The 15,339-nt window shown below is 36.9% G+C and overlaps 1 protein-coding gene across 6 annotated transcripts in view; it reads right to left on the bottom strand.

The window, feature by feature from the left end:
- Positions 1-15,339, bottom strand: part of NUBPL (NUBP iron-sulfur cluster assembly factor, mitochondrial) — a 331,583-nt gene that overhangs the window by 259,857 nt on the left and 56,387 nt on the right. For 5 of the 6 annotated variants that reach the window (XM_063651519.1, XM_063651518.1, XM_054448311.2 and 2 more), the window contains one exon: positions 11,689-11,779. In XM_063651519.1, coding sequence (XP_063507589.1) covers positions 11,689-11,779 — 91 coding nt within the window. Of the gene's footprint in view, positions 1-11,688; positions 11,782-15,339 lie in introns of those variants that run through there. The other variant, XM_054448318.2, reaches the window with a different exon arrangement.

The raw sequence follows: 15,339 nt of genomic DNA, 5'->3' as shown, positions 1-15,339 counted from the left end.
TATACTGCTTTCCTTCCTTTTGGGTATATACCCAACAGTGGGATTGCTGGGTCATATGGTAGCTCTATTTTTTGTTTTTTTGAGGAACTTCCAAATTGTTCTCCATAGTGGTACAACCACTATGTACACCAACAGTATACAGGGGTTCCCTTTCCTCCACATCCTTGCATTTGTTATTGCCTGTCTTTTGGACATAAGCCATTTTAACTAAACGGAGATGATATCTCACTGGAGTTTTGATTTGCATTTCTCTGATGATCAGTAATGTTGAGCACCTTTTTTTTTCTTTCTTTTTTTTTTTTTTTCTGAGACAGAGTCTTGCTCTGTTGCCAGGTTGGAGTGCAGTGGCACGATCTTGGCTCACTGCAACCTCTGCCTCCTGGGTTCAAGCAATTCTCCTGCCTCAGCCTCCCAAGTAGCTGGGACTACAGGCACACGCCACCACGCCCAGCTAATTTTTGTATTTTTAGTAGAGACGGGGTTTCACCATGTTGGCCAGATGGTCTCTATCTCTTGATCTCATGATCTGCCCGCCTTGGCCTCCCAAGTACTGGGATTACAGGTGTGAGCCACTGCGCCCAGCCTGTTGAGCACCTTTTCATATGCCTGTTTGCTATTTGCATGTCTTCTTTTGAGAAATGCCTATTCAAATCTGTTGTCCATTTTTTATCAGATTATTAGATTGTTTTCCTACAGATTTGCCTGAGCTCCTTATATCAGGTTGGTGCAAAAGTAATTGCAGTTTTTGCCATTAAAATTAATGTACAAAGTAATATATTCATTATTAATGTCTTGTCAGATGTGTAGTTTGAAAATATTTTCTCTCATTCTGTGGGTTGTCTCTTCACTTTGTTGATTGTTTCCTTTGCTCTGCAGCTTTTTAACTTGATGCTATCCCATTTGCCCATTTTTGCTTTGGTTGCCTGTGCTTGTTGGGTATTGCTCAAGAAATGTTTGCTGAAGCCAATGTCCTGGAGATCTTCCCCAATGTTTTCTTTTAGTATCTTCACAGTTGGAGGTCTCAAAGTTTTTAATCCATTTTTATTTGATTTTTGCATATGGTGACAGATAGGGGTCTAGTTTCATTCTTTTGCATACAAATATCCAGTTTTCCCAAAACAATGTATTAAAGAGACTGTCTTTTCCCCCACTGTATGCTCTTGGAAACTTTGTCGAAAATGAATTCACTGCAGGTGTGTATATTTGTTTCTGTGTTCTTTATTCGGTTCTATTGGTCTGTGTGTCTGTTTTTATGCCAGTACCATCCTGTTTCGGTTACTACAGCTCTGTAGTATAATTTGAAGTCAGGTAATGTGATCCCTCCAGTTTTGTTCTTTTTGCTTACATTACTTTTGGCTATTCTGGATCATCTGTGGTTCCATATAAGTATTAGAATTGTTTTTCTATTTCCATGAAGAATGATATTGGTATTTTGATAGGGATTGCATTGAATCTGTAGATTGCTTTGAATAGTATGGACAATTTAACAATACTGATTCTTCCAATCCATGAACATGGAAAATCTTTCCATTTTTTGTGTGTCCCATTCAGTTATTTGCATCAGTGTTTTACAGTTTTCATTATAGACATATTTTGCTTTTTTGGTTAATTCTTAAGTATTTAATTTTATATGTGGCTATTATAAACGGGATTATGTTTTTCTTTCAAGATTGTTCACTGTTGGCATATAAAAATGCACCATTTCTGCATGTAGATTTTGTATCCTGCAGCTTTACTGAACTTGTTTATCAGTTCTAATAGTTTTTTTGTACAGTCTTTAGGTTTTTCCAAATATAACATTAAAGCATCTGCAAACAAGAATAATCTGACATCTTCCCTTCCAATTTGGATGTCCCTTATTTCATTCTCTTGTCTGATTGCTCTAGCTATGACTTCCAGTACTATGTTGAATAACAGTGGTGAACGTGGGCATCCTTGTCATGTTCCAGATATTAGAGGGAAGGCTTTCAGTTTTTCTCCATTCATTATGCTAGCTGAGGGTCTGTCACACATGCCTTTTATTATGTTGAGGTATGTTCCTTCTATACCCAGTTTTTGAAGGTTTGTATCATGAAGGGATGTTGAATTTTATCCAATGCTTTTTCATCATCAAGTGAAATATCATATGGTTTTAGTCCTTCATTCTGTTGATATACTGCATCACATTAATTGATTTGCATGTGCTGAACCATCCTTGCATCCCAGGCATAAATCCCAGTTGGTCATGATGAATGGTCTAATGTATTACTGAATTTGGTTTGCTAGTATTTTGTTGAAGATTTATGCATCAGTATTCATCAGAGAAGGTGGCCTGTAGTTTTCTTTTTTTTTTTTTTTTTTGATGTATCTTTCTCTGGTTTTGATATCAGGGTAATACCGGCCTCACAGAATGAGTTTGGCAACATTCCCTCCTTCTCTGTTTTTCAGAACAGTTTGAGTAGGATTGGTATTTGTTCTTTAAATATTTGGTAGAATTCAGCAATGAAGTTATTGGGTCCTGGACTTTACTGGGAGACTTTTTATTACAGCATTGATCTTGTTACTTGTTGTTGGTCTGTTTAAGTTTAGGAAGATTGAATTCTTCCTAATTCAATCTTGGTAGGTTGTATGTGTATATGAATTTATCCATTTCCTCCAGATTTTCCAATTTATTGGCATATACTTACTCATAGCAGCCACTAATGATCCTTTGAATTTCTGCAGTATCAGTTGTAACATCTCCTTTTTCATTTCTGATTTTATTTTTAATCTTCTTTCTTTTTTTCTTAGTCTAGCTAAAGGTTTGTCAATTCTGTCAATCTTTTTAAAAAGCAACTTTTTGTTTCATTGATCTTTTGTATTGTTTTCTTCATTTCAATTTCATTTACTTCTTCTCTGATCTTTATTATGTCTTTTCTTCTACTAATTTTGGGTGTAGTTTGCTCTTGCTTTTCTAGTTCTTTAAGATGCATCATTAAATTGTTTATTGAAAATTTTACCTCTTTTTGATATAGGCACTTATAGCTACAAACTTCCCTCTTAGTACAGCTTTTGTTGTATCCCACAGGGTTTGGTATGTTATATCTCCATTATCTTTTTTTTCAAGAAATTTTTCAATTTCCTTCTTAATTTCTTCATTGGCCCACAGGTCATTCAGGAGCATATTGTTTAATTTCCATGTATTTGTACAGTTTCCAAAATTCTTGTTATGGATTTCCAATTTTATTCCATTGTGGTCAGAGAAGATGCTTGATATTATTTCCATTTTTTGAATGTTTTAAGACTTCTTTTGTGACCTAACATGTGGTATATCCTTAAGAATGATCCATGTGCTGAGGAAAAGAATGTGTATTCTGCATTCATTGGATGAAATGCTCTGTAAATATCTATTAGATCCATTATGTCTACACAGATAAAGTCTGATGTTTCTTTGTTGATTTTCTGTCTGGAAGATTTGTCCAATGCTGCAAGTGGGGTATTGAAGTCTCCAGGTATTATTGTATTGAGCTTTATCTCTTTCTTTGGCTCTGATAATATTTGCTTTATATATCTGGGTGCTCCAGTGTTGGGTGCATATATATTTAAAACTGTTATATCCTCTTGCTGCATTGACCCCTTTATCATTATATAGTGACCTTCTTTGTCTCTTCTTATATATTTTTGTCTTAAAATCTATTTTGTCTGATGTAAGTATAGCAACTCCTGCTCTTTTTTGGTTTCCATTGGCATGGAGTATCTTTTATACCCCTTTATTTTCAGTCTATGTGTGTCTTTATAGGTGAAATGTAGTTCTTGTAGGCTACAAATCAATGGGTCTTGTTTTTTTATCTATTCAGCCACTCCATCTTTTGATTGGAGAGTTTAGTCCATTGTTATTACTAATAAATAATGACTTACTCCTGCCATATTGTTACTTGTTTTCTGGTTGTTTCATAGTCTTCTCTTCCTTCCTTCTTTCCTTCCTGTCTTCCTTAAGTGAAGCTGATTTTCTCTGATGATATAATTTACTTTCTTGCTTTTTATTTGTTGTGTATTCATTGAATGTTTTTTGGTTTGAGGTTACCATGAGGCTTGCAATTCTATCTGATAACCCAGGGGTCCCCAACCCCCAGGCCACAAACCAGTACCAGTCTGTGGCCTGTTAGAAACTGGGCCACACAGCAGGAGGTGAGCAGCAGGCAAGGGAACATTACTGTCTGAGTTCCGCCTCCTGTCAGATCAGTGGCAGCATTAGATTCCAAGTCTAAATTTCTACTTAGGATAATAGTAGATTACACACCATAGTTATAATGTTACAAAAATCTTTTTTTCCCTGCATACTTACTATTACGAGTGAGTTTTGTACCTTCAGGTGATTACCTACTGCTCATCAATGTCTTTTCCTTTATTTATCTTTCTTTCTTTCTTTTTTTGAGACAGTCTCACTCTGTCACCCAGGCTGGAGTGCAGTGGCATGATCTCAGCTCACTGCAACCTCCGCCTCCTGGGTTCAAGTGAGTCTCCCGCCTCAGCCTCCAAAGTAGCTGGGACTACAGGCACCCACCACCATGCCCAGCTAATTTTTGTATGTTTAGTAGAGACAGGGTTTCACCATGTTGGCCAGGCTGGTCTCGAACTCCTGACCTCAGGTGATCCGCCCGCCTCAGCCTCCCAAAGTGCTGGGATGACAGGAGTGAGCCACTACGCTCAGCCTATGTCCTTTTCTTTCTGATGAAGTATTCCCTTTAACATCTCCTGTAGTTCAAGTCTGGTGTTAAAAATCCCTCAGCTTTTGTTTATCTGGAAAAGGCTTTATTTCTTCTTGATGCTTGAAGGATGTTTTCACCAGATATACTATTTTAGGGTAAAAGTGTTTTCCATCAGCACTTTAAATATGTCATGCCATTCTCTCTTGGCCTGTAGGGTTTCCACTGAAAAGACTGCTGCCAGAGGTACTGGAGCTCCATTGTATGTCATTTATTCCTTTTCTCTTGCTGCTTTTAGGATTGTTTCTTTATCCTTGATCTTTAGGAGTTTGATTATTAAATGCCTTTGGATAGTTTTCTTTGGGTTAAATCTGTTTTGTGTTTTATAACCTTATTGTACTTTTGGATATTGATATCTTTCTCCAGGTTTTGGAAGTGATCTGTTATTATCCTTTGAATGAACTTTCTACCTCTAGCTCTTTCTTTTCCCTCTTCTTTAAGGCCAATAACCCTTAGATTTACCCTTTTGAGACTATTTCCTAGATCCTGTTGTTGTGCTTCATTGTTTTTCATTCTTCTTTGTCTCCTCTGACTATATATTTTCAAATAGTCTGTCTTCAAGTGCACTAATTCTTTCTTCTGTTTGATTAATTCTATTAAAAGACTGATGCATTCTTCAGCATGCCAACTTCATTTTTCAGCTCAAGAATTTCAGCTTGAATCTTTTTAATTATTTCAATCTCTTCGTTAAATTTATCTGATAGAATTCTGAATTCTATGTGGTATCTTGACTTTCTTTGAGTTTCCTCACACAGCTATTTTGAAATCTTTGTCTGAAAGGTCACATACCAGGACTGGTCCCTGGTGTATTTTTTTTTTTTTTTTTTTTTTGAGACAGAGTGTCTCACTCTGTCACCCAGGCTGGAGTGCAGTGGTGCGATCTCAGCTCACTGCAACCTCCACCTCCCAGGTTCAAGCAATTTTCCTGCCTCAGCCTCCAGAGTAGCTGGGACTACAGGCACACACCGCCACGCCCGGCCAAATTTTTTTGTATTTTAGTAGAGACGGGGGGTTCCACCATGTTGCCCAGGCTGGTCTTGAACTCCCGAGCTCAGGCAATCTGCCCGCCTCGGCCTCACGAAGTGCTAGGATTACAGGCGTGAGCCACCGTGCCCAGCCAGCTAGTTAAGTTTCTAAACTGAAAATTAGAGAAGGTTAATAGCCAAGTTTCCCAATGAAACATCACTATTATCTTTTCTTCCAGTTCTGTAATGATTGCCCCTTTAAAGAACAAGATAAAGTGATGTCAGCAAGAGAGTTGACTAAGCCCCTGGTGCTCATCCTCCTCACAAAGACAGCCAGAACAACAAATAAATAACTACATTTGGATACACCAACTCCACAACCCTATCCCGGCAACCAGGATCAGCTGGGAATCAGGAGGAATTTTTCCCTACAGTGAAGAGGTAAGCAAGAATATTCCAACAACCCCCATCAAAACCTTGGACAACTACAGACCTCCAGCTGAAGGAGCCTCCTGCAGTCCACATATCAGTGATACCCCAAAGAGGAGCCAACAATATGCCCTGCCCTCTGTGGCCCGTGAGGCTACTGTACTAGTAATCTTAAAATTGGAGGTATCTGGTGACATCCACAAGCCGAGCAGTAAATAGCTGTTACACCCTTTGGGAACTCCATGCTTTGGTTAGGAATGTGATCTTGCATGTTAACAACTTCAGCAACACCCCTAGATCTCTTCTCTGGACAGAAACAACAGAGAGACTTAAGGAATAACTAGAGTTCACTCTCATTGTTTAAGCACTTAAGTTACCTTTAAGAAATCTCAGTTCCAGGCCAGGTGTGGTGGCTCAGCCCTGTAATCGCAGCACTTTGGGTGGCCAAAGCAGGAGGACTGCTTGAGTCCAGGAGTTCAAGACCAGCCTGGGCAACATAGTGAGACCCCAGCTCTACAAAAAATTAAAAATTAGCCAGTATGGTGGCACATGCCTATAGTCCCAGCTACTCGGGAGGCTAAGGAGGGACGATCACTTGAGCCCAGGAGTTTGAGGCTACAGTGAGTTATGATGGCACCACTTTACTCCAGCCTGGGCAACAGAGTAATACTCTATCTCAAAAAAAAGAAAAGAAAAAGGAAGATGAAGGAGGAAGAAGAAGAAGAAGGGAGGAGGAGGAGGGAAGAGGAGGGAGAAGGAGGGAGGGAGGAGATGAGGAAGAAGGAGAAGGGAGGACGAGAGGAGGAGGGAGAAGGCAGAAGAGGAGGAGGGAGAAGGGAGGAGGAGAGGAGGAGGGAGAAGGGAGGAGACGAGGAGAGGAGGAGGGAGAAGGGAGGAGACGAGGAGGGAGAAGGGAGGAGACGAGGAAGGAGAAGGGAGGAGGAAGAGGAGAAGGAGGAGGAAGGAAAGGAAGAAGAAGGAGAAGGAGAAGGAGAAGAAGAAGGAGGAAGGAAGGAAGAAGAAGAAAGAAGAAAGAAGCAGAAGAAGATCTTAGTCCCTTCTTTGTAGTTTTTATCAGAGATTATAAAAGGTCATTTGCTCAAGCTGATTTTCCACACTTCTCTGTCTTATAAGCCTGCATACACATTAATTCCTAAACTTGAAAAAAGTTTACTAACTTTAAACAAATAGAGCAGAAAACTGTGCCATGAGTGCAAAATTACTATCCCACAATAGAAAAGACAAGCAGATCCTACTTAAAATCACTAATAAACACTGTGTCATCCTCAATAAAATACTTGACATATCCATTTTAGTAAACTCTCTCCACAGGTCTTGAAATTTTCCTACTTTATTAGCTCATTACATTTAAAGACTCTTCAGTAAAACTAAGTAGTAATAAATTCACCAGTATTCTGAAAGTGATTTTTCATCACAAAACTATGAAACAAAGCAGCTATTTCTACTAACATCTACTAAGAGAGAGATGTGTTGTCTCTCTTGTGCAACAGCCATTTAATATTCGTTTGCCATTTCAATGGAAAACCTACAATAATTTCTAGGACAATAATTTGGCTATACTATAATATGAAATCTGAATTTGACACTATTTGGAAAGTTAAAATGAAGGAAAAAATTGGCATTTGTTCCTTTTTTAAAAAAGGTTATATTCACGCTTACATGCTGGTTTCTCCAAGGACGCTTAGGTTTTATTCTAAATCCCACTAGCTTCCCAAAGTAACTGCTCATCTTCAGTCATTATAATGTCAGCCTGTTGATGTTTTTGCATAACGCCCTTTCTACAAACTGGCTAGATTTTCCATTACCATAATTTTGCATGATAACATAGAAAAATCACTATTGTCATTTTAAGCTGACAGAAACATTCTCAGCCTAAGAAACTCAAAACTATTATAAACTTAAAATCTTCAATTACTGAATTCACTTTTTTAAAATCGAACAGAAACTTTCTCTTGGTAATGAAGGCTAAAATGTCTTAAATGCAAAACGTGTTGTTTTTCTACAATTCCCCCCACCCTCCCAAAAAAAGGTATGAAGAGAATGTGGATAAACGTATGATCTGCCAACCCTAACATATCATTTTAAAATGAACAAATTGTCAAAAACTACATTGCCATACATCTATTTAAATAATAAGAAGGAAGGTAATTCTGAAGTCCCACTGCTTGCAAGGCTGTCCAGCTTAGTCTAAGAACAGAGGAACACCTATAAAGGTGGGATTCAATTCACTGGTCTATCTCCCCAAAACCTGAACTGCTGAAAACAAGTCTTTCATAGTTTCTCTTTATTGTTAATTAGGTAATTTTGTACTGTATTGTGTTTTCTGTAATAGAGAGCAGAATAGGATAAATTAACATGAAAAATGTAGAAATGTCAGACTGATGCCAATTAGTAGAATGCTGGCAGGTTTTTCTAAGATTCAAAAATAATTTATAAGTTGCATTTTTAAGATTCCACATGATTTTAAGTGAACGCCTTAATCATTCAGTTTATTTCTTGGGGGACTTAAGATCAGCCTGTCAACAGAGAAAGTGGTTTGTTTGGTTTTTTTTTTCAGCCTTTCCAAGATTTCCAGGACCTCGTCTTTACCCAAAAGCCTATTTACTGGCAGCCAATTTGCAAACATCAAATTTAAGATTATAGCTTCAGTAAAACGAGAAGAAAGAAATTAAAGTTCACTTCGAGTATTTATGTTGGCATATACCAAGCAGACTACTTAAGAGAAGAATGACACTGAGGGCTCCATTTTGCCATTCCTCATGTTCTGCATGTACTAGTTTTCATATTACTTTAATTGAGACAAACATAATGAATCTATCATTTAAAGTATGCAAATTCATTACTCCTTCTTTGTGAAAGCTTGACACCTTGGCTCATGTCATATATTTGCAAACTAAGTATGTATTCCACTAAAAAGTTAAGAAAAAAGAAACCAGAATAACAGCTTTTTAAGTTTATGTTTCATGAAACAAGAAAATAATTAAGTGGGTACTTGCAATATACTACTGCTAGGGTCAATGTTAGCATCACTAAAATCTTCAAGTTTTCTTCAAAATATTAGTGAGAATCTTTACTGTCTCGTAAAGAATTATCCAAAACTTAACATTATAATTGGCTCCAACAACTAAACCACAAACAAAAGCCTCTTACATGGTAAGCAATGCTGAATTAACTTTTAATGACAACAAAAATAATCTTCTATTACCTACAGAGATAATCCAATAAATATACAGCAGTAAATATAGTCATTTTCTCTAGAACAATGGAAAATAAAAAGCCCAATAAGAAACAAAAAGAAATTATTCAATTTTATACTCATTATCATTACAAATCAATAAACTAATTTCCCATAAAACCACTCTTTTAAAAAAATTATCAGTTTTTCCAATTCCTTTTTTTCTTTTCTTTTTTTTTTTTTTGAGACAGGATCTTGCTTTGTCATCCAGGCTGGAGTACAGTGGCGCAGTCATGGCTCACTGCAGCCTTGACTTCCGGGACTCAAGTGATCCTCTTACCACAGTCCCCTGAGTATCAGGGACTATAGGTGTGAACCACCATGCCCAGCTAATTTTTTTATTTTTGTCTCACTATGTTGCCCAGGCTGGTCTTGAACTCCTGGGCTCAAGCTGTCCTCCCACCTCAGTCTCCCAAAGTGCTCGGATTACAGCCATGTGAGCCACTAAGCCAAGCCAATTCATTTTTTGATAATAGCATTTCCTTGTTCTTAAAGCTTTTGATAGCTTTATTTTTAAAATGCAATAACAACAGCAGTAAATATTAAAGAGGTATTTAAAAATTACTTCTTTCTAGTAAAGAGGCTAGGGAAAGAAAATAATGTTTTAGGAGTTTTTCTTAACACTTTAAAACTAATCTGACCAAGAAATCTGATTAGAGAAAATAATTTTCATCTCTTCTAAACACAAATATATTTCCTATTCAAATAATCCCATATATCCACACATTTAATATAAGAGACAATAATGAGGATCTAGCATTTTTGATCACTTACTATGTGCCAGGAACTCTGCTAAATGCATTATATTAATCCTCACAGTAGTTGTAACTATTTTACATATGGGGGTCTGAGGCACAAAGAGATCAAAACAATTTACTCAAGCCATATAGCTAGTAAATGGATGGGGCTGAGAATCAAACCCAGGCAGTCCAGTACCATGTCTGATTTTTTTTTATATATATACTTTTTATTTTTTTATTTTATTAAAACTCAGTGCTCTACATGTTTAGAGAAACTTCTGTAGTAGCGAATTATAGAAATGATTCCTTAAAGTACAGTCTTCCATGTCTGCTTTCTGAATCACTATACAGCAGGTCCTCCAATAAAATTGTTTTCTTTCAACATCATTTTGTTGTAACATTAATAAAGAAAAAATCAGTTTCCAGCCATGACCACAGTCTTGTGTGAAGTTTGCATGTTCTCCCCAGGTCTGCATGGGTATTCTCCGGGTACTCTGGTTTCCTTCTACATCCCAAAGCTATGCACATTAGATGAATTGGCATGTCTGTATGGTCCCAGTCTGAATGAGTGTGGGTGTATGAGTGTACCCTACAATGGAATGGCCTCCTGTCCAGGGTTGATTCCTGCCTTGTGCCCTGAGCTGCCAGGATAGCTCCAGGCACCCCCAACCCTGAACCAGAATAAGTGGGTTGGAAGATGAATGAATGGATACAAATGATTGCCAAATAAAAATTAGTGGGCCAGGTGTAGTGGCTCACACCTGTAATCCCAGCACTTTGGGAGGGTGAGGTGGGTGGATCACCTGAGGTCAGGAGTTCAAGACCAGCCTGACCAACACGGTGAAACCCCATCTGTACTAAAAATACAAAAATTAGCTGGGCGTGGTGGCGCACACCTATAGTCCCAGCTACTTGGGAGGCTGAGGCAGGAGAATCACTTGAACACAGGAGGCAGAGGTTGCAGTGAGCCGAGACCACACCACTGCATTCCAGCCTGGGCAGCAGGGTGGGACTCCGTCTCAAAAAAAAAAGAAAAAAAAACTAGTAAAGTATATGATAATCATACAAACGCACAATAAACGATGCAGTAAGAAAATGCTCAATGATCTGCCATATTGGTTACTCTCTAATTGCATGATGGTAAAAGATGCTCCTTACAATTTTTACTTTGCAAACACCTATTCCTTGATTTAACCCACCACCACTATGACTGCTTTCACTCACTGATTCACTAAAAATTGTGTAAATAATTATATTGTTTTTATTAATCTTTCTTAAATGTACTTATAGCCCAAATTTATTTCTTTGTTTAATTTTACAAGTGTTTTGAGTCTTTATTTAGAAGTTTGGTGAAGTTTTTGTGACCAGAAATATGCCATAGGAACTTAACTCTTGTTTATATCAATTAACATATCTATTCACTTAAAGTCACAGTTTCCAAGAATCTACTAACTTAAGTGAGGACTTACACTACATTGTGTATAAAATATACATTGCATCTAGCATGTCTGACACCCAGTAAGTATTAATAAAAGTGCAACTATTATTATAGTATTTATCCCTTCTTTACTTACTCTGTGATAATTCCGGATTTCCTTTCAGATTCATCATCTTTGGAATTGAAGGTCCATACACATCCACATCTAGCAAACCAATGGCCTTGGACTGCAAAAAAATAAATAAAAATATAAAACAAAACAAAAACACTTTACCATAAGATTGTTCCCACTCTTCTCAAAGGTGAAGCATATAGCAACAGTAATCTGAGTACAGAAAATAAAACTGGCAAAATATTACAAATCATAACCTAAACTTCCAAAGCAACAGCTAAGTAAAAGAGCATAAATTGCTTAGGGTCAATACTTTTTACGATTTACTAATATCATCTAGATAACTGACTAGAGAAATCCACCCTATATGCTTTACATATTGTAGTTCAGGTCTCCCATATAGTCTCAAGCAGACTAAGACCTTTTTGATCTGAACATGAGTTTGAGAACAAATTACACACAAACAATTTTAAAATAATGATTTATGATGGCAAGCAAAACCCCAGAAAGATACAACATTAACTTTTGGAAAGCCTGTCTAACACACCAAAGAAGACAAAATAAAAAAAGATCATGGAAACAGGGCCATAATAAAGCAAGTGAGAAATTCTGATGTAGATCTGCGATAAATGAGATGGAAGCACTAACAAGGATACTGGCACACCTAACACAGAGACAACCTCTTATATGCAAGTCACAATTAAATACAAAACATCTTCTAGAGGTTCAGAAACAACTAAAACTGTTTTCTTTGATGATGCATCCAGCTGCTGAAGGACAGGACACCCTGTCTGGGCTCTTCGGTGGCTGTCAATTAATCAGCAGCTTAGCCAAGGAAAGGAAAACAAAATTCGCTATTAAAAAATATGTCTCTTTTTTTTCTTCTTCCCCTCTCTTCTTTCTCCTTTGATAGATGAAATCAATCTGTTATTGGTTTTGCTCATCTACAAGTAAACAGAACGCTAACACGATATGCCTTAGAGTTGTTTCATCAAGTCTTACAACTTTCCTACTACTCTCTTCATATCCTGCAGAATAAAACTCATAACCCCTTGACAAAATTTTTTGAAAAACTGAAGCAATTACTCATCTTCAATGTTACCTACCTATTTCTAGACAAAAAAAAAAAAAAAAAAACTTTTTAAATTTTGTTATCTGGTTCCTATGAACATACAAAATAAAGTAAATCTAAGATTTGTGCTTCCAACTTTATACTGACTAAAACTGCAGTTTAAATATACATGTATATATCTGTATGACTCAGTGTCCTCAGAGGAAAAAATGGGATTAATATCTGTCTCTATGAAAATCTCAGCTTTATGTAAAATAAATCAGAAAAATAGGAAGGATACTTGATTTTTAATAGAATGGTGGTATATAAAATTTAAGCTTAATGCATTTAGGTATCAGATTTAAGAAGGGAGGAACAGTCAATGAGAAATTTGACAAATTTAACTATTTTTTAAACCACAAACAGAAGAATTTAGCTAAATTAAAACAATTAAATTTACTATGGATAACAAGATTTTCAAATGAGGGGACCTAAATCTAGAAATATGGCTAATTGTTACTTCTATTACACAAAGTTCTGCTAATGCTATAACTATCATCCTAGAATTTTATCTCTTTTCTGTATTTTATGACACCTACAAAAACTAAAAACTACAACCAAATAATAATAAATACCAATAAAAACAAAAGCTATTTTAAGATTCTCTTTCCTTGTTCTCTTATTTATATCAATGCTGGTTTTACAATAACATGAAGGGGATTAGGTCCTAAGTTTCAAATTGATCTTCTAACAATACCTGTCAAGTAAAATAACAGCTTTTTAAGTTTATGTTTCCATGAAACAAGAATATAACTAAGTGTTCTAACTAATATAAGATTGCTAGGGTCAATTTTATCATCACTAGATTTTCAAGTTTCCTTCAAAATGCTAGGAAAGATCTATCATCTATCCTGCTTCTAGAAGAATACTAAGCTTGCCTAAAGATGAACTCTTGGCACAATGGTCCAAAAAAACTGAAGATCTCTCCTAACATTTGCTGCGGTAAGAGTAGATTTTACATATGCCTAGATGGCTCCAATATATGTTATGTAAAAACTAAGGAGGAAGGGGAAATTACAAGATTTTCGAGTTCTTCTGCTTCCTAGAAAATAGAAATAACACTAACTGACAATATTCTACATATTAGGCTCTCTACATACTCTAAGAGACTGACCTAAATTTAGTACCAATGCTTGCATATATCAAAAAGGAAACAAAGGGAGGAAAATACAAAGATCAGGAGCAAAAGAGAAAGAGAGGAAAGAGAGAGAGAGGAGCAAAGGGATTAAGGACGGAGGAAGAACAGGATAAAGGGACAATAGACAGCAAAGTTATATTAAGATGCCGGATAAACTCGGCCTCCACTGCCAGCCCTATGGACAAATCAGAACCTATAAAAACATACCATCTTAAATCACCCAGACACCAACACTTTCCCTGATTGCATCTCCCCATTGTTGAATTCCTTCTGGGTGCCAGGCACTTAGCTAAGCATTTTATTTACATTTTTTCATTTATCCTCACAGCAACACCGCAAGGTGGTATTATCCATACTCATGAATGAGAAAGCCAGAAACTTACACTCAAAATGACCATTTAAAGTATTCTTTCTTAAAATGAAGTAGAATGGGAAATTAAACATGAAAATGCTAACCTCATAAACCTCCAGCAGAACTTTAACAGGATCTAACTCCAAAAACAGATATAGAGCACACTTATTCTTAAAGGGCTACCAGTAAATATTTCAGACGTTGAGGATCATATGATCTCTATGGTAACTACTCAACATTACCACTGTAGCATCAAGGCAGCCATAAACAATATGTAAATAAATTAACACGGCTGTGTTCCAATAAAACTTCACAAAAAAAGGATTTGGTCCACACGTCATAGTTAGTCAACATTCAATTTAGAGAGTAAACTTTTTCATGATGAAGCTATTCAGTCATTCAACAATGTAATGTTGTTAGCACCAAGAGCACGCAGGCTAGTCATCTGAACGTCAGAGGAGCTATCTCAGTAAAGATTTACTCTCTCATCCTTAATTGGCTAGATTTTAAAAATCAAAAAGCACACTTTTCAGACTATTTTACTGGAACTAAATTAGGATGTCTTGCTTAGATTTTATTTATCATGAATAAAATCAGTGTCCAGGCCGGGCACAGTGGCTCACACCTGTAATCCCAGCACTTTGGGCCAAGGTGGGCGGATCACGAGGTCAGGAGATCAAGACCATCCTGGCTAACATGGTGAAACCCCGTCTCTACTAAAAATACAAAACATTAGCTGGGCGTGGTGGCGGGTGCCTGTAGTCCCAGCTACTCGGGAGGCTGAGGCAGGAGAATGGCGTGAACCCAGGAGGCAGAGCTTGCAGTGGGCCAAGATTGCGCCACTGCACTCCAGCCTGGGCGACAGAGTGAGACTCTGTCTCAAAAAAAAAAAAAAAAAAAAAATCAGTGTCCATTAACAGAAACACCAAAGCATACATTAATTAAAGCATATTATACTTAGAATTGGCACAGCTATCAGACCAGTACAGTTACTATTGCTATAAAAATAAATTTAAACAGATTTTCAAGTCTAGAATTCAGTAATGTTCATAAGGTGCCAAATAAACTTCATTT

Source organism: Pongo pygmaeus, chromosome 15 (assembly GCF_028885625.2).
Source record: "Pongo pygmaeus isolate AG05252 chromosome 15, NHGRI_mPonPyg2-v2.0_pri, whole genome shotgun sequence".
Taxonomy (NCBI): Eukaryota; Metazoa; Chordata; class Mammalia; order Primates; family Hominidae; genus Pongo; species Pongo pygmaeus.
Note: the sequence above shows the minus strand (reverse complement) of the source record. Positions and strands in the feature narration are given on the sequence as shown.